The 21,787-nt window shown below is 40.8% G+C and overlaps 1 protein-coding gene across 1 annotated transcript in view; it reads right to left on the bottom strand.

Annotated features, from left to right (window-relative positions):
• Positions 1–21,787, bottom strand: part of ATRN (attractin) — a 207,655-nt gene that overhangs the window by 152,003 nt on the left and 33,865 nt on the right. The window contains exons 2-3 of the mRNA XM_089526395.1: positions 2,899–2,982; positions 149–262 (exon numbers count right to left, since the gene is read on the bottom strand). Of these exons, the coding sequence (XP_089382521.1) occupies positions 149–262; positions 2,899–2,982 (198 nt within the window). The remainder of the gene's footprint in view (positions 1–148; positions 263–2,898; positions 2,983–21,787) is intronic.

Below are 21,787 nucleotides of genomic sequence, written 5' to 3'. Positions count from 1 at the left end.
TATTGCCCAATGCTAACCCAAATGAAACCCCATGGGTACCAGAACTGCTGATCCCAGCATTCTCATCATTTAAAAAATCCAAACCTCAAGAGAAAACACAAAGAAATATGACATAGTAATTAGCTTCACATTGTATTCTGTGGCTTACCTAAAAGCAGCCAATAATGGAGCATAAATCGAATCACCATCATATACATATAAGTGGTCCCAGCTGCATTCTGTTGCAAAATGATTAAAGCGGAGCCTAAGGATTGAATTTGGCCTGAAAAAAAGGAAAGAGAGGGAGAGTGATCACCACACACTGTACTGACATATTGCTCTTTTTCTAAAGCACTCTAATATGCAAGAACAATGATAACCTCTGACACCTGTTATCATTATACTTTCTGGTTTAAAAACTTGAAATTTCACTAACGTGTCATAACAATGGGACCACTGTCACTATTTGGATATGATGAGCATTTGCTTCTGGGACCGTTTTCCATGCAATGCAATTCATGCACAAAATTGGACAAAGCTAAAACTCCAAAGGACATAGTCTCAGCACAGAACAGATTGCTCTAAAACACACAGGAATGTGATATCCTCCTGCCATCATATGGATCCTAGTTTCTTGCTGTGTGATCATCTGGAAATCAACCTCAGAGAGGAAAGAAACGTTGTCAGAGCAGCCATGCAGTGGTGCTTTTGCTGCGACTGAACCATTCCAGGGAGGAGGTCAGGAGCCCTGCAATCTAAATTCTACGCAACGTCTGCAGGTGCCGTGTCCTGCCTGCCATCCAAAACAATTACTCTGCTGGGTACAGATGAAGCTGCCTTTTGCTGAGTCTGGTCACGGCTCCCTTTAGGCCAATACTATCAACTCTGACTAATGAAACTGCAGCTCTTCAGAGTTTGAGGCAAGGCTCTTTCTTAGGCCTACCAAGGATTTCCGGTGGTCTCCCATCCAAGCACTGAACAGGCCTGACCTAGCTTACATTTCACAACATTGTAAGACTGTGTGGACTCACAGCGGTACACTGAAAAAAATTATAATAAATGGACATCCACACTCTCCATTAGAAATTCCCTATTACTTTTGTACTCATGGTCCAGCCATCTCCAGGAATGAAAAATGAAAAGGTTACATAGGCACTAGGTGACCTTTTGTCATTCACATCCCTGTTTTTGTCTTTCAGTTTAACCTATAGATGAAAGAGGAACTTCCTCCTCCATTTAGAAGTGTTAATCAAGATTTCTTGCTTAAGTGACAGACTTTTTGCTGTAAAAATCCAAAGTTCCTGTTGACTGAATTTCACAGACTATTTAGTTTAATAAACACATTAGAACAAACATAACCATCTTTGGTACAGCCCAAAGGTACTGATGAATGGTAGATAGAGGGGGTTGGACTGGATGGCCCTTGCAGTCTCTTCCAATTCTATGATTCTAACACACATGAAACTGCTTGGCTACTTAGGAAGGCAAGGTACCAAGACTGAGCCTCTTGCCATCATTTACACCCAATTCCTTCATGTCAAGAACTGCAATGAACAGAGCTTGAAAAGGTTGCTTTGTTAATTCCAACTGCCAGGATCCCCAAGCCATCATGGTCACTCATCACTACTACCTGGGGGATTTTGTGAGTTAGAACCCAAAAACATAATTTTTCTAAGCACTGGCAATGAGATACTTTTAAAACATGATGCATCCTATACACACCAAAACAGTTAACAATACAAGAGATGTCTCTTCAGTAGAGATCGCTGTTCTTCAGAAAGAGCTCCATTACAAAAAATGCAACTGCTTAAACTATATGCTGTCTCAGTCAACCCAACCCTCTTATGCCTAGTGTAACATACATTCACAGACACAAGTGCATTATTCTGTGTCTTTAACATACAGGTTGTGTTTGCCATAATTCAACCTAAAAAACTCCTACAAAGCATCATGACTAAATATAGCCATAAGCACCAGGCAGGAGATTGGACAATAAGACTGTCATTCTTTTAAAAGAAATCCCTTAGCAGAAGTCACTTGGGGAGATTAAACATCAATGAAGCTAACAAAAGCTCCTCTTCACAGCTTGAACAACCCTTCCTAAAAGGTCAACAGTTCTTTTGAAGGCTTGTCTGAGTAACTGTGAATCTGGGACAGCATCAGAAGAACCTAAGGTTTCTTTGGGGAAACTGATTTTCCATGCACCGAAGGAAAGTATGTGGAGTCCAGCCTCTCTTGCCTTTGGCAAGCTGTGAAGCAGAGGTTTAAGGCTGGAAGAGAATGGGTCATTGAGCTTTCTACTCCTCTCTCCTCAACTGAGGAAGAGAACCAGCTGGGAGTACTCCTGGAGAACACCAGCAACCTGTCCCAAGAGTAGGAAGCAGAACCACCACAACCTCAGTTTAATTTTTTTAAAAAGCCACCCAGATTGTCACTATTGTTGTAGTTCCTCACTGGATGGTCCTACTATTTAGGTATCTCCTGGCCTTGCTAGTGCTGAACCTGGGGAAGGAATTGTTGGCGGGACTTAGCCGTTAGGATTTAAATTTCTTAGTTCCATTTCTTGTGGCCAATGTATTAGTGGTATTTTTTTAAAGCCCAATTCCAAGGATTAGCCCAATTCCTATAAATAAAAGAAACTATACAAAGTCTTTGTATGGACCAATAGATGTTCTATTAGGCAAGCTTTCATGCACCATCAAACAGAATTATAAGTATCTTCATTAGAATGATAAATATGTAGTTACTCTTCAAGAGTAAAATATTTCCAGTTTAGAAACTGTGCTCTTTCCCACCTTATACACATTTAAATTTGGAATGGGGAAATAAATCCTACAAAAGGGTCTAATATCATTGAAGGTTTTAACTGTACAAAAGCAGAATAACTGTCCAGTCAAAATTAAGATGTTTGTTACTTACCTTCCCTCAATAAGCCAGGTACATTTTGTCTTGTATTTATAGTTTCCAGGTCCATCAGTCACAAAGCCTGAAGGCCCAGTAAGCCTGTGAAAAGAAACTAAACATGTAGCATCTGGTCATGATTTAGTAATTGGTTTTCCAAGGTCTTCCCAAAGACAATTCAAAACAAAATGGCCAATACCACGCTGCCTTTTTCCAAACATTATACCAGGCAAGGCCTTCCCTCAAGATCACAGTGACCTACCAGCTCCACATTGGCCCTTTTTATTATAGAGCAAGACAATCTTTCAAGCAGCCCGTTCCTAAACTGTTGAAGGCTTTCTATGACAATAATACCTTGACTCTGGCTCCACCAGTGTCTGAGCCCTTGAATACAATACCTATGTATGCACACATATGCCCTATGGAGCAAGAATTAAGCTTGTTACAAAGGGGAAACTGCCTTCATTTTCATTAACATATGGAATAAATCACAGAGTGAACTGTGTACTTGCAGGTTAAATCACTTTAAGATTTTAAACTCTAAAAAGAGTACCCTGGTCCCTCCTGATTCGTGGGGGATCTGTTCCAAACCTCCCCCCCCCCCAGTGAATCAGAAATATCACAGATATTCAAGCCCCATTGGTTATAACGGCGTTGTGCTCCCATGCATGCCATTTTGTCCCTCTTCACTTGCTATCCACGAAGGACCAAAGCCGCGGACTCCAAGTCCGCAAACGGGGAGGGACGAGTGTAAACTTCATTAACTTTGCACAACTGTTTTAACCCCTTTGTATCAATTTTACTTGAACACAACCCTGAGATTATTGTGATATCAGGTAGGATGGAAATATTTCATTTTAATAACATAAATAAATAACATAAACATACATGGCATTCCCACTGGTATTGGTCCACAGCATATACAGAATCAGCATATGTTTGCACACTACAGAGTTAGCTTCTAACACACTCCATGAGTAAAATAAAACTAAATAGGTGTGGACAAGGCCCATGATTTATCCAAATGCAGAGACATTTTGCGGAAAGGTGTGTAGCTCTGTGTCCCTTCCCTCTTTAGAGGTCTTTGAACAGAGGTTGGATGAGGATCTTTCAGGAGTGCTCTAGCTGTATATTCCTGCATGGTGGGGGTTGAACTACATGGCCCTTGTGATCCCTTACAAGTCTAGGATTCTCCAACTTGGTGCCCATCCCAGTGGACATCCTGGCTGAAAAAAAGGTAGGAATTTTAGGACAACATATTGGGATTTATAAAGAAGGAACTAACTCATGTATTGTAAGGGCTAATATATGCACTCGTTTTTGTAATCAAAACTGAAAACTATGATTCCAGATATTTTGTGGGCTCATATTTGGTTTTCCACCTGATACAAATCCTGTTCTTCATCCTTGAGGGAATTAACTTAAAAACCATCCACAGATGGTATCTTACACCTGTTTTTCTGTGTAAAATAGTTAAAACACTTTCTCCAAATTGCTGGAGGGAATATGAATCTAGAGGCTCTTATATGCACATGTGGACTGAATGCCCTAAAGTGAGAGGATTCTGGGATGCAGTCCTGTATCCAATTTTATATATCACCGACTAAACCATAAATTTCTGTCCCAATTTTGATTTTGCTCTCTATATTTGTTAAAGAAAATTCTAATCTGAAACATAGGAAACTGGTCATTTTTTCATCACTGCTGCCAGATGAGAAGTAGTCACCATTGATAACTGGTGGGTTAGAATTTGGAATATGTAGTTGATGGAGAAACGATCTGATATGATGAAATTTTGCAATGGTCAAAATAGAACTGACACATTTCAGGAAGACTAGATTATTTTAATGACTGCGTAAATGAACATTCCCATCAACTTCAGCCTCCTACTTCGCAGCTAGTATTTTCGGCTTCTCAGCATTTTGCACAAGCCACTACAGAATAACAAGAAATATCTTCATTTCATTATTATTCATTACAGGCCACTCCTCAAATTCTCTGGCCCCTGAACGTTTGATAATTATTATTACAGTGCGCCCGCGCCATACGCGGGCGCGCCATACGCGGACTTGAGCGTATGCGCTCAAGCCGCGGCGTGCGCGCGGGGCGAAAGGGGCGGCGCGTCCCATTCAAATGAATGGGCGCGCGCGCCCGTTGCGCCCCACGCGCACCCGCGCACCCACGCCACCACGCACGAGCCCCATTGTTTCCAATGGGGCTCGAGCATAGGCAGAATTCGCCTTACGCGGAGGGATCCGGAATGGATCCCCCGCATAAGGCGAGGACGCACTGTATTATTATTATTATTATTATTATTATTATTATTATTATTATTACTTGTATCCCGCCTCTCCCTGTATTGGATCAAGGCGGGTAACAACAAACAAAAACAATACAATCAAACATGACTATCAATAGATAAAAGAATAACAGGACATATTAGATCCTAGTTCCCCAATCTCCCTCCCACCCTCAAATACCATTAAAAACAATTCCCAATAAAATGGTTAATAAAATAAACTGAGATCAAGGTCCGGTGGGTACAGCTAAACAAAAAGTGAGTGAAATTTCTGAGGAGATCAATTTGGGAATGCTTGCTGGAAGAGATCCGTTTCTATTGCCTTCTTAAAGGCCTCCAAGGATGTTAGATGGAGGATCTCATCCGGCAGGTCATTCCAGGTTTTTGGAGCAGCAACAGAGAACGTCCTCTGGGAAGTCGTCTTCAGTCTCCTTCTCTCTAACTGCAGTAGGTTCTTCCCAGAGGACCTGAGAGTGCAGCGGGAAGGATTGTATGGGAGGAGGTGTTCCTTCAGGTAAGCTGGGCCCAAGCCATGCAGGCCTTTAGAACTTTTAGCCACAACGGAAGAGGGTGAACATTCAAGAGATAGATTACAATTCAGAATACAAATGCCCATTATTCGCTACAGATTTAGGGACCTAATTTGGTCTTGTTTCTCTAAGCGCTGACCTTTCAAGAAGCGTGTACGTCTTGGAATCTAAATGTGCAAAAAGCAGCTGTGTATCAATTCTGCTGACACTCTGCTGGTAATTGATAGCAAACAAACAGCTGTTGGCAGCGCAAACAAACCTTATCTGAGCAGGATGCAATCTTGTACAATCTTTCCCTTCTCTCAAACAACTTTACAGTTGAAATAGTTACAAGTGACACACTCCATAAGCAATTACTGCTGGTTTCACAGCACAAATAGTACTGCAGGATAGTTCCAGCATTGAAACCATGAAACCAGGGTGCCCAGACGTCGTCCTTTCCCAGGACATGTCCTACATTTCAACCTTCTCTCCAGGAGGAATTCTAAAATGTCCTCCATTCTGAGCATGACGAAAAAGCCCACTGAGTAACACCATTTGCAGGCCCCCTTTGAGAAATGCCTCTACTTGGCAGCCTGTCTTCCCTGCAAATAGGGGGATAGGATGGATCCTTCTAAAGTTCCTTTTTTCCCTTGAGAAGCAGCAGACAAGGCTTATCCTTAGAGCTCTGGATGCATTTGTTTCTCAGACAGAAGAAAGCCAGCAAAGGTGCTATTAGGCAATTAGGCTGCTTTAGGTCACATAGCAAAGGCAGAAAGGTTTTGGTTTTGTTTCTTTAATTTCAGCAAAATGGACAAATGAAATGAATAATTTAAATGTACATTCAGTAAAGGGTTTGTTCCTAGTAAAGTACAACTTTATGCCTTTGTCTTGTCCAGAGTTCCCTAAGAATATTGCAAGCTAATGATAAGTTCATCAGAAAAATACAGTAAGGGCTGGGAATGTTGTCCTAATGAAATTTTAAGGTTTGTATTTTTAACATATTCTATTTTAACTCATAACTGGTTTAAACTTTTTAAATGGTTTAATTGTTTTTTTAATTTTATATTTATACATTTTAATGTTGTATTGTTTTTAAACTGCATTATTTTACATCTGCTGTTCACCACCTTGAGTCTCATATTGGGAGAATGGAATAAAATAACATAACTATACATAATAAAATACAATGCAAAGGGAAAGCCATGTTAATCTGGAAAATCAGTATGCAATTGGATCTTGTAGCACCTTTGAGACTAACTGAAAGAAATAAGTTGGAAGCAGGAGTTTTCGTAGACTTCAGCCTACTTCCTGATGCATCTGAGGAAGTAGGATGAAGTATAAAAAAGCTCATGCTACCAACTTCTTTCTTTCAGTTAGTCTCAAAGGTGCTACAAGATCCTTTTGCATAATAATAAAATACAGTATATGTAATATGTTAGTAAATAAACTAGATTTTATTGTGTAACATCCTGCATTCTTCTTGAATGCCCTGCATCTTGCAGGTATGACATCTGGTCACCCTGAATGTAACCCAGGGGGAAGAGTCAAGTGTTCTCTACCCTTCAACACACTCCAGTTCCTCCATCTAAAGGGGACCCCTCATCCGTATTTAAACAAAGGAGAAATTCAACAGCAGGCAATCAATAATTTATTCACCATGGTAATCTTCAGCATGCATTTCACTGAGCCAACTTGCTACACACACACACACACACACACACACACACACACACACACAATTAAGAGCATGGTGACGTTGAACTTTATCGCAGTAAAATTAATCACAGAACCATGGCAGCTTTTCTGCTACAATATGGAACCCAAAGACCTGAACTAACCCCTTAAATCATACAAGTCTTGAGAAGTACCTACTGCAACTTCGCACAGGGGTTACTGCACATCATGTCCCTTTAGCCCAAGGTTGATTTAGGATACAGCAGCATACATCAAAATTGCCTCTAAGATTTTAGTTTGGCTTCTATGGTGTCTGGACTGGGAACCCAAGCCAAATGTTTGCTGTGCAGCCCCCCAAATTCTACAACTGTGGTTATAGTTTGTAGACCATAACAATAATCCTGCCATTTATGTTCAGACTATTTGGCCAGTTAGTCAATTTCTACGCAGTGGATTATCCATTCAAGCTCAGACACTCACAGCCCCACAATGTTCAAATGGAATAGACTCCCAACTATAGGAACAAACAGTCAGGCTGCAGCAGACACAATACTGAACACAGCTCCCAGAATCATCCTGCAAAAATCTCTCTACTAGAAGGACTGTAAAGCAGTACATAAACAGACAATAAATAAATAATATGAGCTGAAGAAAACTGCCACAGAAGCAAATCAGGCAAATAATGATGATCACATTCCACCCGATGTGGCAGCTAATATCTATGCGTAGTCACTGATAAATAATGAAGCAGAAAGAACATTATATTCCAGATTGTTTTAAGCCAAACATTATTCTCGTGACTGACACAGAACTGACATATTTTCACATGATATTGGATGTTAATTTCTTTATAGCGCAGAGATTAAATGTCCACAATGAAGAATAAATTACAGGCATTGTCAACAAGAAGTATTACACAACTTGTATAATGACTTTTAAATCTTAGAGGCAGTCCTCTGTGAACATATGTTATGAGACAACTTTCCTCTCCATTTCCATTCCCGCCGCAGTCGATGTCAGCCACAGATACATCAAGTACAGATACAAGTACATAAAATCAAAATAAATTAAGCTGCACCAATGGCATACGGCCTGAATTATTGACCCATGATCCATCTGCAGTTCTTTACCATTGGTTACCTCACCAGAGATAAATACAATCAGCCCTTCTACACAACCACCAGTACAGCAGGGTTATCATATGCATATCATACAAGTGTGATCCAGAAACATATTTCAGCAGGATACCAATTCATTTCAACAATGCCCTTTAAACATTTCTCAGCAATAATTCTAGGGCCGAAAAGAACCTCCCCTGTAAGTTCACAAGCATGGAAATCTGGTATATCCGTCTACTCTGCCACCAACCTCTGCACTATTCCAGTTAAGAGAGCAGATTCAAGTTGCCTGTTGACATATGAATTTCATAAAGTTTTCTTAGGCAAGGAAAACTCAGATATGGTTTTGCTAGTTCCTTCCCTGAAATATAGCCTACAGCACTTGGTATTAGTTGGCAGTCTCCTATCCAAGTACCAACCAGGGCTCACCCTGCTTAGCTTCCAAGATCAGAAGATATCTGGTGCCTGCAACAACTACCTGAAATGGACACAGTTCTATGGCAGGGCTGCAATGCTTCAATCAATTAATCACATGGATACCTCTCTAAATCTATTTGAACTACAGATGTACCCCACTTTACCTGGGCAATAGGTTTTTTGTATATGCAAGTACAGATACATGTAATATATACATATATAAACTCTCTCTGACACGAGAACTTCAGGTGGCAAACACCACTCTCACACAAAAGGGAATGCCTCCTCTACGATGTCTACTGCAATATGTGCACAACATGTACACAAATTGTACAGCCAGCCCTCCACATTTGTAGCTTTGACTTTTGTGGATTTGATTACTGACGGATTTGGTTAGTATGTTCTCCCTAGGAATCTCTAAATCCCCCAATGCTATGGACACTTTTTGCCAGACACTGCTCTGCAGGACCTAGAGAGTCCTAGAGAGAACGCTTTCTGAAGCATCTGTACATCCTCCAGCACAATTCTATGGTTAACTTTCAGGAGATGTTGAACACAGGGTTGTACTGGAAGACCGGGAACTTCCTAGAGAGGTGTTATCTCAGGTTAAAAACTATATATCATTTGCAGTTTTTCCACTTTCACAGGAGTCCTGTGTCCCTAAACCCAGTGAATGCTGGGGACCACTGTACTTGCTTGAAAAACGACTGTTTGACTCATATGCAAATGTTATGACTAAGTGAAACTCATACATTCAATCAGACTTCTTTAAGTGAATGACAACCTTTGTTTAAAACCTAACATGGCCTTTTGGAATGCTACAATACCGTATGTGCTACACAAAGTAGCTTGCTGGTAGATCAATACCTACTCAAAGATACTGAGGCATATGCCTTCCTAAGTAACATTTGCTCTATACCTGTAATTGTCTTCCTAGGTGTGCCTAACATAACTGTCCAGTTAAAAACTTGCAAACAAATGATCAACCTCTCTTAAGGGGCAAAATTTCTAAAACACCATTGGTTTTAGTGGTGGAGATGCCTGGATTAATTGACTTGGCTAACTGGTGGGTTTTTGTTTGTTTGTTTGTTTGTTTGTTTATTGTTTACATTCCAAACATTCAAAGCTTGCAACATGTATATTGTGCATTTTGGTTGGCCAATAAAGGCATCACTGATGGAGTTTTGTTTCTATTTGTTAAACGGCCAACACAGCTACCCTTGCATATATTCAAAGACTCAAATTCTTTCCTCATGGTAAGCATTTCAACGTCAGAGCCAGGAATTTTGTTGTTGTTCTGTGCTTTCAAGCCACGTCCGTCTCATGGTGACCCTAAGGCAAACCTATGAGAAGGTTTTCTTGGCAGGTTTCTTCAGAGGGAGTTTGCCACTGCCATCCTCTGAGGCTGAGAGAGTGTGCTTTTGAATCAGGAAACAAAAAAACAATACAACTGAGATGAACCAGTGATACCCAGCCTAACATTTCCACAGGTTACACGCCAGAATGTCGGCTTTCAATCACAAATACATATAAATTAATGGACCCATGGATCACAGAAACAAGTCTGATGAAAAATTTCCACAAGCTCTCAGAACACACTGTAATTACTCTACAACTAATGAAGTACAATTAAATACAATCAAATTACTATATTTAACAGTGACCACCTTAACATACTTTAAGCACATAACATGCCAGGAGAATTCAGTGCCACCCCCTGAAGAAAAGCCTCTTGCTAAGCTGTCAGTCAGTTCCAAACACTGGCCTAAATAAAAAAAGTATTTTGCTTGCTGGCAGAAAGACAACAGGGAAAGGGCCATCTCAGCTTCCCTTAGAAGGCCATTCAATAGCCTGAAACAAGAGCTATCTGCACCAAATGCTCCTGTGAGAGGGATTAGACCAAAATAACAAAGAACCTCTCTAACAAGGAACTTGGGATCCTGCAAACACTCCTTCCTTCATGAACAAAGGGAAGGAGAAACGTTCATTATTTGTTTACAGCAAAACACCTCCCCATCTTTGTAAACCATAGTTTCTTTGATATACTGGTTTGGAATCAAACTATGGTTTGGGCAAATTTCATTTTCCAAATTTAAACAATATGAAAACTTTTGAATTCCTTTCCATTTGCCCAGGCACTTTTGTTCAAGTGTCCGAGGCTCACCAAAGCTTCTCTATGCAAACGAGATTTTGTCATTACCAAGCCAAAGTTATGAACTCATTCCAATTTTGCACCGTCCGGCTGCGATGATTCACTAAGGACATCCACTTCAGACAGCCATAATCTATGATAACATGGGTCTCACTTGTGGATACCCTTAATTTTTTTGTTTTATAAAGAAAGACTTCACATATGCAGTGAAAACAGAAGAAAAGGATGCTATTGTCTTTCGTAATACTTCAACAGGCGTAGAGATAAGCCCAAGTTGGGGGGGGGGGGAATGAATTGACTGAGTTCATTTGGCACAGAAAATGACTGCATCTTCTCCTCATCCTCTATCCTGAAGGCATGTTAAAATTAGTACAAAGCAATCCCTTCTCTAGTCTGGGGGTAAAAAGAGAGTGAAGGAAATGAAGTCAAGTCAGCCTGACCTAAGCCAGTTAGTCTCAGAATCAGAATGACAGGCTTAATTATAGTCTTGCTGGACTGGGCGCAATTGGCATGTCAATAGGGAATGCTCCAGCTCCTGACCAATTTTATTGCAGAGAATCATCAAAATATTGCAAGACATCCAAAAGGTCCTCCTCCAATTTCCTCAGCCATCATGGAACTTTAGAATTAAATTCAACGCCACCCCAGCCCCAATTCATTGAAATAACCAGCACTTTATAAGAATAGACAAAAAGAGAAGAGTCCCTGCCCAGAGGAGTTAAGTATCAAAATATCATGCATGGAGAATAGAATACAGAGAAGGGAGAGGCAAAATTAACTAATAGCACTACTTGGAATTGAACAGATTGCTAACAATCATGTCTTTCCCTTTATCTAATCTTCTTTCCATTTCAGAAGTTCACTTCAATCCCCAAAGCATTTACAAGCAGAAAGTGTGGATTGCCTACTGACACAACAGCAATCTCCCAGAATTAGAAACATGCAATGTGCTAGAAATGGAATTAGCCAGAAATACCCGCAAGCGAGTGTCTAATCTACATTATTTTGCACCTGTGTGCCCTTCAAATATTGGCTGAAATCCAAAGCACAGTCCAAAATTCTCCATGCAGAGTGGCTTTTCAGCTGAACTCTTTTTGTTATGAAAGCCACCTATGTCAAATTCCTCATGTAGTTAGAAAACCCACCAAAATGCACCCCATAAGGTAGAAGAACAGAACAGAATACGGAGAAACCAAATGGCTCCCAATCAGCAAAGGAGTCAAGCAAGGATGCATTTGTTGTTGTTAACAGCCTTTGAGTTGGTATCAACTCATGGCAACCCTGTAGATGAGACTTTTCCAAGACTCCACTGCTCTGCTCAGGTCCTGCAAATCCATACCCATAGCCTCCTTTATTAAGGAGTCCATACATCTAGCATGTGGTCTTCCTCTCATTCTATAGCCCTCATCCTTTCCTAGCATTATTATCTTTCCCATACTATCACCCTATTTATTCAATCTGCAGCCAGAAAATATCATACACAGAAGCTGGAGGAGTGAAGATCAGAGGAAGGAATATCTGAGATATGCAGACAATACCATACTACTAGCCTAAATTATAATTTCTCAAGTCCTTTATCTCCTTTTGTGGATATTGTTCATCCCTCTAGGGAACCTATTTTAAATCCCATCATTATTTTTTTCATTTGTTTATTTATTTACAGTGTTATTTCACCCTCAGTAGAAGTAGGTTTCTGAATCTGTCCAAGTTCCTCTTCAGTTTTAGAATCTCCCTCATCTTCTGAGTAATTTATGTCTGACCCTCTCTTTTCATTTATGTTTGGGCTTTCTGCCCATGAACCTTCGGATGTTCTGTTTTCCCTTTGTATTCTTTTTTCTTCTTTTTTGTTTCTGTTTATTTCTGGATTATCTTTTTTTCTCTTCTTTATTTTTCTCAGTCTTTTGCTCTTTTGATTTCTTTTTTCTTGCATTAAGTCGTTTAAGAAAGTCCTTAGCTTTACCTATTGTGTTTATTTTATATTAAACATTAAGAAAACAAAAATAATGACCATGGAGGATTTGCATTAATTCAAATTAGACTATGAGGAACAGTTAAACATTTCCCATACCTCAGATCAATTACTGATCAGAACGGAAACTGCAGTCAAGAAATCAGAAGACTAGGACTGGGGAGGGCAGCTATGAAAGATCTGGACAAGATCCTAAAGTGCAAAGATATAACTCTGGACACTAAAGTGAGGACTGTCCAAGCCCCATCACCATATACAAATATGGGAGCTGAACAGTGAAGAAAGCAGACAGAAAGCAAATCAACTCATTTGAGATGTGGTGCTAGAGAAGAGTGCTGAGAATACTGTGAATGGCCAAAAGGACAAACAAATGGGTTCTTTAACGGATCAAGCCTGAACTCTTCCAGGAAGCCAGGATGACGAAATTGAGACTGTCATACTTTGGCTAAATCACGAGAAGGCATGAATCCTTAGAAAAGACAATGATGCTAGGAAAGGTAGAAGGCAATAGAAGGAGAGGAGGACTACTCTATATGCCAGACAGTTAGACTCTATCAGGGAAGCCTAAGCAGAGCAGTTGAGGACAGGGGCCCTTGGAAATGTCTCTTCCATAGGGTCACCAGGAGTCGAGGGTGATTCAAGGGCAGTTAACTACAACAACAAAGGTAGAAGAAACATCTGTTCTACTGGAAAGGGAAAGCCAGGAACGACCACAGCAAAGTCTTTGTAAGCACCCATTTTTCTTTCTCCTTTTAGCCTTGCATGGATTCCCCCACTGTGTCTTGTCTGGGGGTGGAAAGCCTTGGACATGTTAGGATTAGCCTCTTCATCCCGTGAGGAATGGGCCATAGTAGCTAGAAAGACCTCTCCAAATAAGAGGGGGGTCTCACTGAAGAATAAGAGGAAAATGGAGAGATTTCTTGCTGATGCTGTCGTTGCCCATGATGATGTAAGAAAGATCTTGTACAGTAAGGGAGGGCAAGAGAAAAACACAACATGGAGGGCATGAAGCCAAAAGGCACCTCTTGAAAGGTCTGTACCATTCCTACCTATTGGGGTGAGGAGGAGCAAGCCATCTCAGCCTTTCACTGCTGAGAAAGCTACACTTTTGCTTTATAATTTTATTTTATTGTTATCTTGGCTTACTCCTAATATGAGATCCAAAGTGACTTGAATTAAAGGTACAACAAAAATAATTTATAGTACATTTTAAAAAAACTCATTAGATAAGCAGTTCTACTGAACACACTGATTTAAAGCTGCCTTAAAGCATTTGAAACATAAAAAGCACACCATGCCCATTAAAAGACCTTTCTGCTACAGACAATTGCAGCCAAAAGTCAGACTTGTGGCAGAAAAAGAGTGATGGGGAGCAACCTAGCTTCCTATGGAACACCACAGCCTGAGGGCAGCCACCAAAAAAGTCCCCTTCTCTGTTCTCACCAAATCTGCCTGCCATAGCAATGGGACTGACTAGAAAGCCCTTCCCTCAGGACCATAAAACTTGGAGAAGTTTCTACAGAGAAATACAATCTTCCAAACAATCTGGATCCAACCTATGTATAGCTGTATAGATGATAACCACCACTCTGGATTGGGCCTGGAAACCGATCTATTTAACCAATTATTACACAGAGCAAAGGAGACATTGCACTCAGATGTTCCTTCGATTGCCAAACATAAATGGACTGGGGGTATTGCAACCCACCAGCTAACCCTAACCACTTATATTGAGCAGTCCAGGCTGCTTGGCTATGTCTGTCAGAAATGGGCTCTAACTAGAACTCATTCAACAGGTATATCAAGCCATCTGACTGGGTCAGTTTTTGTAGACCACAGCCAAAGTTCCAAAATATCAAGTATAATGAAAAGTCAGCTTACAGAGATGAATAGAAACACCCAAGCTATACTGCACCAAGAAGGCAACACAACACCAAACTGTTTAAGAGAAGCAAGTGATGAAAGCCGAAAATACAGATGTACAGCAAACAACAGCTCTATTGGAAAATGTCACTCAGATACTTTGCTCGTTTTATATTTATTCCCATCACAATAAAGTGATTCTGCAATCCTGAAAATGGTAATTAACTGTAAAGGGAAAGCCTAGAGCTGACAGGGCAGCAATTATCACTATCATTATCGTTTTTAAAAAGAACTCATGCAAACAAAGGAAAAACCATCACTTTGATTCAGGGCATTTTCTACAAACAGTGTAACCAGATAAGTACTATGGTACTGTGGAATTTGGACAGTAAGGACATGCTCCCTACATGCTCCCAAGGCATCTGATCCCAGTCAGAAACATGTAACAGAGTTACATCTCCATAGGTGGATTTATGTCAGTGAGTATTTGGCAGATTAGTAATCTCCATATCTCTCCATATAGAGAGCTGCTGTTATGTTACTACATAGCAGAGATGACAAAGTGCCCAATGCACATCGGACACTCATGCTGGTGTCCTGAAACTTCTCTTCAATGCAATAGCATTTACATTTCTATACCACTTCATAGTGAACTCAGCATTCTCTAAGTGGTTTACAATCTGTAAGTCAATTGTCCCCAACAAGCTGGGTACTCATTTTACCAGTTTACAAAAGGATGGAAGGCTGTGTTGACCTTGGAGCCCCTCCAGGATCGAACTCACAACCTTGTGGCTGCAGGACTGGCATTTATCCACTGTGCCACTAGGTCTCCTTCGCAATTCACTAACAGGGTTTCTTAACCCCTCTGCTACTTCACTAAGTACATGTTTAAAAGGTAAAGGTAAAGGTAGTCCCTTGACATGAATGTCTAGTCGTAACTGACTGTAGAGGGCAGTGCTCATTTCTGTTACTAAGCCAAAAAGCCAGCATTGCCCAAGGACGACTCGGGTGGTCATGTGGCCAACATGACTTCACCGAACGCTGTTACCTTCCCACTGAGAAGTGGTACCTATCTACCTACTTGCATTTGCATGCTTTCGAACTGCTAGATTGGCAGAAGCTGGGACTAGTGACAGGAGTTCATGCAGCACTCAGGCCTCAAACTGCCAACCTTCTGATCTTCCAGTCATCACAACTGGCGTCTTAACCATTAAGCCACTGCATGTAAAGTTATGCTAAATAAATGGTGATACAGGAGTCTGTTGCCTCATCTTGGAAGCTAAGCAGGACCAGGGCTGGTCAGTACAGCAGGTCTCTGTATTACACAAGTTTTTATTACATGGTTACATTACATGCAACTGAAAAGGTATGTTCTCTCTAGGCATTTTCTACATCCTCCTATACAATTCTATAGTATGCTTCTGCCAGAAATTGACCATAGAGTTGTGCTGGAGGACTTAGGGATTCCTGGAGAGAACACTAGCCATTTCTAGGTCCTCCAGCCCAATTCTATGGTCAACTTCTGGTGGAAGAAAACCACAGACTAGCATTAGAGGACAGAAATGCTTAGAAAGAACATGTCATTGTTCATTTGGCTGTTTAAAATAGGTTCCAGATTATAGGTGAAATCCATATGCGAAGGGACCTGGAAGAGATATCTCGCATAAAACATGGGCCTACTGTATCTGGATGGGAAAATCCATGGATATCGGGTAATGTAGGCTGTATTACAGGGAAAAGCAATGGCAACCCACTTCTCAGCATTCCTCACCTAAGGCAACCCTGTGAAACTGATGGGGTCACTACAAGTCAACAGAAGATCTGAAGGCATGCAGACACATTGATTTGTCAAGAGCACCTGTGCCAGAATTTCCCAATTCAGAGATCACTAAAAATATGGTTTAAAACAATGATAGGGAAAAGTGCAACCCGTGAGTCACATGCAAACCCTTGACTCTACGTTTGCTTCCCTGGTGCCCCCAAGCCCACCCCTCATTTAAAAAAAAGCTTTTGGCACAAATCTTAGGTGAATGAATTAAAACCTATTCCCCAACCTCCACCCCCCTCAAATAAATTTCTTCCCCCATTCTCCCACCAAAATGGTGACAGAAAAGATACAGGGTCATTCCGGGTTGCCATTTTGAAGAAAAAACAGAATTTAAAAACGTATTTTGATGAGCTCTGGGTGGATAGAAGCCTAGTACCTTATACAAGAACAATTTGCTAGGACAGCTGGCCCTTTGTATCCACAGATTCTGCATCCACAGATTCCAACATACATTGCTTGAAAATATTCCCCAAAAAAGAAATTCCAAAAGCAAACTTGAATTTTGCCATTTTATGCAAAGGATGCCATATTACCATGTCATTGTGAATAATGAGACTTGAGCATCCATGGATTTTGGTATCCACAGAGGGTCTTGGAACGAAGCCCAATGGATACCAAGGACCCACTGTACTGTAGGATGGATTAATACAAGGCTCAACCATGGCTGTAGTGAAACCCAAAAATGACCAAGAATATAGACCCAAATCAAATGGACTGCATGTCAAGCTCCATGAGGTTCTAGTTCTTGGACAGCAGGCCTGTTTAATAACATGTTCATTAACAGGCTTTCATAAAGCAAAAAGCTGTGGGGGGGGGAGGCAAGAACCAATCTAAAAGCCTGAATATAGTAATTCATTCACTGGGCAAACAGCTGGCTTGCCAAAAAAAATTCTTTAAAAAGACCATGAAATCTAGGTCTTACCTTTAGGCAGTCACTGGCTGCATAAAGACTGCTTACATCTTTAACATCAAGCAGGCTTTCCCCCCCACTAAGTATGTGCATGTTGAAAGGGATGTCAAAAATGTATGCCATGCTGTTGACACAAAAGAGATCCTCAGGCTTTGTTCTAATGGGCCTCTCACTACATCCGGCTTTGCCAAGCATACGTATGACTGAACAAACAAGGTACTGGCAGTTCTTGCCCATGCCCTCAGCTCCATCACAGAAGAAAGATCAATAGGGAGAAAGGGAACAAATAGGAATGTTTTCTGTCTAGGTGCCAAAGGAGAAAAACAACAACACAGAATCCAAAACCATGATGAAAAATTAAGCTAACTGAATCATCTCCCCAATTCTGCCATTTGGCGAAAGGTCTGCGCCACAGATCACACTGAGTTGACCCAGACACCCAGCTGTGTAGCACCCGTCAGAATCAGAAACGCTTCATTTCATTCTCACAACCATCCTAAACAAATTGTATTAGACTTAGAGAGTTGCATGAAAGGGGATTTGAAATTGGATCTCAAGTACCCAAGTCCAAAGCATTTGACCTGTATCTGTGATCAATTCTCTCAGAGTCACAGCTGTATACTAATTAACTTCCGATTTGTCTGTACACTGAGTACTGGCAAAAACAAGAGGTTGAAGTTCACTGACATTCACAAGTTCAGAAGCCCAATCACTACCCCATGCTGGCTCTTTTACAGAGCACCTAAAATTGCAAGGAAGATTGAACCAGAGAATCTGTTTTTCTTGCTAGTTTTGATCATCATCCATCGTTAATTTTTTCCTTCATTTTTTTCCATCTTGCTCTTTTCCCCAGAAAGATTCCCAGAAGAGACTGCAGTTCAACAACAAAGAAGCTCTCAAGCATGCTGCCAAAATGATACAATACATAAGGAAGTAGTGAGGAGGGAAGAGGAAAACCAGCAGACTTAAGGCACTTGATCTTAAAATGACATAATTGCTCAGAATGGAAACAAAATGGGGAAAGAGACAAAATAAGTACAGTTGGTCCTTCACATATGCGGACTTGACTTATGCGGATCTGATTATTCACAGATTTTAATATGTTCTCTCTAGGAATCTCTAGGTCCTCCAGCAGACTCTGCCTGAGTTGACCATAAAATCACACTGAAGGACCTAGAGATTGCAATAGAAAACAGTTCTCTGGGCATCTGTTGGTCCTCCAGTGCAATTCTATGGTGAACGTCTGCCAGATGTTAGCCACAGAGTTGCACTGGAGAACCTAGAGAGGTGTTCTCTTGGGGTAATAAAAAGTAGCTTTTTATTTGTGGGTTTTTCACTTTCAGGGGGTCCTGTGTCCCTTACTCCATCAAATATGGAGGGAACACTGTAACCAATCTCTGCATTTTATCACTCTCTCTGGTACTGTCTAACAAAGTGGCTGATGTGAAGTTGAGGGCTTTCATGGCCAGCATCCATAGTTTTTTGTGGGTTTTCGGGCTGTGTGGCCATGTTCTAGAAGATTTTCTTCCTGACATTTTGCCAGCATCTGTGGCTGGCATCTTCAGAGAATGCTTGCCTGGAAAAAAGTGTGTGTGTGTGTGTGTGTATGTATGTATGTATGTATATATATATATACACACACACACACACACACACACACACATATACACATACATACACACACACACACACACACACACTGTGTGAGCCTGGGAATGCAGGAGTGATTTGCATGTGTCTTGTTCTGTGTTGATGGCCGGCCTCAGGCTGGGAGGCTAATGCAAAAGAGGATTAATATCTGCTAATTGGTGATCATTATCTGCTGGGAAAGCCCCTGACTCTGAATGGTTTCCCATTTGCATTTGCTGAGTCCTTATTTTGCTATTCCTCAGGACTGGTAGCCAAATTTTGTTCACTTTAAGGGTTTCTTCTTTCTGGTTGAAATTATCCAGATGTTTGTGGATTTCAATGGCTTCCCTGTGCATCCTGACATGGCCTTCTGGTTGCTGTCGTGCAGTACAGCTGTGTATTACACAAGTTGGCATTAAGTGGTTTCAGTTATACATGACCAAAAATAATTGTTCTCTCTGGACATTTTCAAGGTCCTCCAATGCGATTCTGTGGTATGCTTCTTTTGGAAGTCTCTGAATTCTGTCTGAAGAGATGTCATGTGAAAGATGGAATGAGCTTGTTTTCTTCTGTTCCAGAGAAGGAGAACACAAACTAGGGGATTCAGATTACAATAAACAAGATTCAACCTACACACTAGGAAGACTGTAAGAACTGTACAAGAATGGAATAGATTTCCTCAAAGGGTGGTGGACTCTCTTCTTTTGGATGTTTTTAAACAGAGGGTTGTTGGGTATTTCTCAGGAATGCTTTGTGTCACAGGGTGCTGGATTATAACTTCCAACTCTATGATTCTACAGATCTAGGATTCTTTAAGATAAACCAAAGCCAGCAAAGTTGGTTGTTATGACATGCTAATTTGACCCCTTGAATAACTTGGTTGGCCATGTGCTCCAATGACTTGGATTGAGTGCAAGGTTTTGTAACAGAACTTGCTGGACGAATGTTTTCCCTTCACTGGATTCCACAAATATCGTAATAATGTTAAAGTGCTCATTATAGACACAGTAAAACCATCTTATATTTTCTTTGAGAGAGGCTTGTTTGTCTTGTGTATGTATCTGCATGACACTTCTGAAGTTTTAAGAAGCATGGCAGCTTCCAAAATACTTATTTGGAGAGATTTACATGCTACTCACTGAATTTGTTTTTCAAACACAGTGCCCTACATTTGAAACACTTGAACCCACCCTCCTGCTCCAATTATTTGGTGATCTTGTGACTTAAAAAGAAAAGCTTTGAAGGCTTACCATGAATTTTGTTCTTTGAGTCTAATTTGGACATCTCTCAAGTGCCAGTTATGAACACAGATAAGTCACTTGATAAGCCTCGTGACTCATGCCAAATTGTAGAGCATTTGTTGGGATCAGGGTCTCTGGAGAAGCACTTTGCACGCTCCAGATAGGTATCAGTCTAATGATTTTAATACCCTTGTATCCTTCATGAGTCACAAGTAGCAGGAAATGGAACACTCTTAATGGTAGCACTGGTAGTACTGGTCTATGGCTTTTTCGGAGTGCAGAGTAATGAAATGTAATTTGTGTTTGACACGTAAGTGGTAATACTGTTTGAGGCTGCTGCTGTGCTCCCTTCAGAATTCATTCCGAAGGTAGATTGCTTCTCATACAGAACTGAGATCTGTTGGTGTAGAAGCTGGCAGGTTTTGAAATTGCACTGACCTCTTCATTTAGAAAAAACAGAAAGGTAGCTGATGCTCGACTAAACAGAGAGCAGAATTGATTTGAAGTACAAATGTTTGCGGTGCCCCAAGCAACATCTTAAATCCTTCAGTCTCCTGTCTCTGAATGCACTGTGCACATTATTCACACTACCTTATAGAGCAGCTCTAGTCCCTCATATGCCATTGATTTTATTTTATTTTTCTAGGATGATATGAACTCAGCCCACTAAGAAAACAACCTATGTGATCTGAGAATGAAGGAAACATGAGTGTGTATGGCTTCTGACCTAGCATGTTGTAATGGTTTCGGCTTTAGACTACAACTCTAGAGACGTTTTGAGAGGTTCAAGCCCCCACTCAGCCATGGAGGCCCACTGGGGAACCTGGGCCAAGTCACACACTCTCAGCCCCAGATGAAGGCAAAAGCAACTCCACTTTGAAAAAATAATGCCAGGGAAACCCTATGATAGGTTCACCTTAGGATTGCAATAAGTCAGAAATGACCTGAAGGCACACAACAGCAACAAAAGCCAGACACTGTACACATAAAGATTTTTTTGTTCAGATTACAATGATAACCAAAGAATGCAAGTTCACAGAGCCTGGTTTATAAGCTGACTGAATTAGAGATGCATTATTCTAACATACAGCCAATGATCAGAAAATATGGGAATTGCAATCCAAAATATACAGAAAGCACCAGGTCATTTATAAGTGACTTCCTGAAAAGCAATCTGTTTAGTCTAAATTCTCCAGGAGTTATATTTCAACTTTCACGTTTTATGATTTCCAGAAAAAATCCAGCTTGTCTGTTTTCCCAGCAGTGTGGGGGAAAGACGGAAAATATCCAAATTT

The sequence above is a fragment of the Sceloporus occidentalis genome, unplaced genomic scaffold (genome assembly GCF_023333645.1).
Source record: "Sceloporus occidentalis isolate IW3139 unplaced genomic scaffold, rSceOcc1.0.p SCAF_5, whole genome shotgun sequence".
Classification (NCBI taxonomy): domain Eukaryota; kingdom Metazoa; phylum Chordata; class Lepidosauria; order Squamata; family Phrynosomatidae; genus Sceloporus; species Sceloporus occidentalis.
This window is presented reverse-complemented; position numbering and strand designations above follow the sequence as displayed.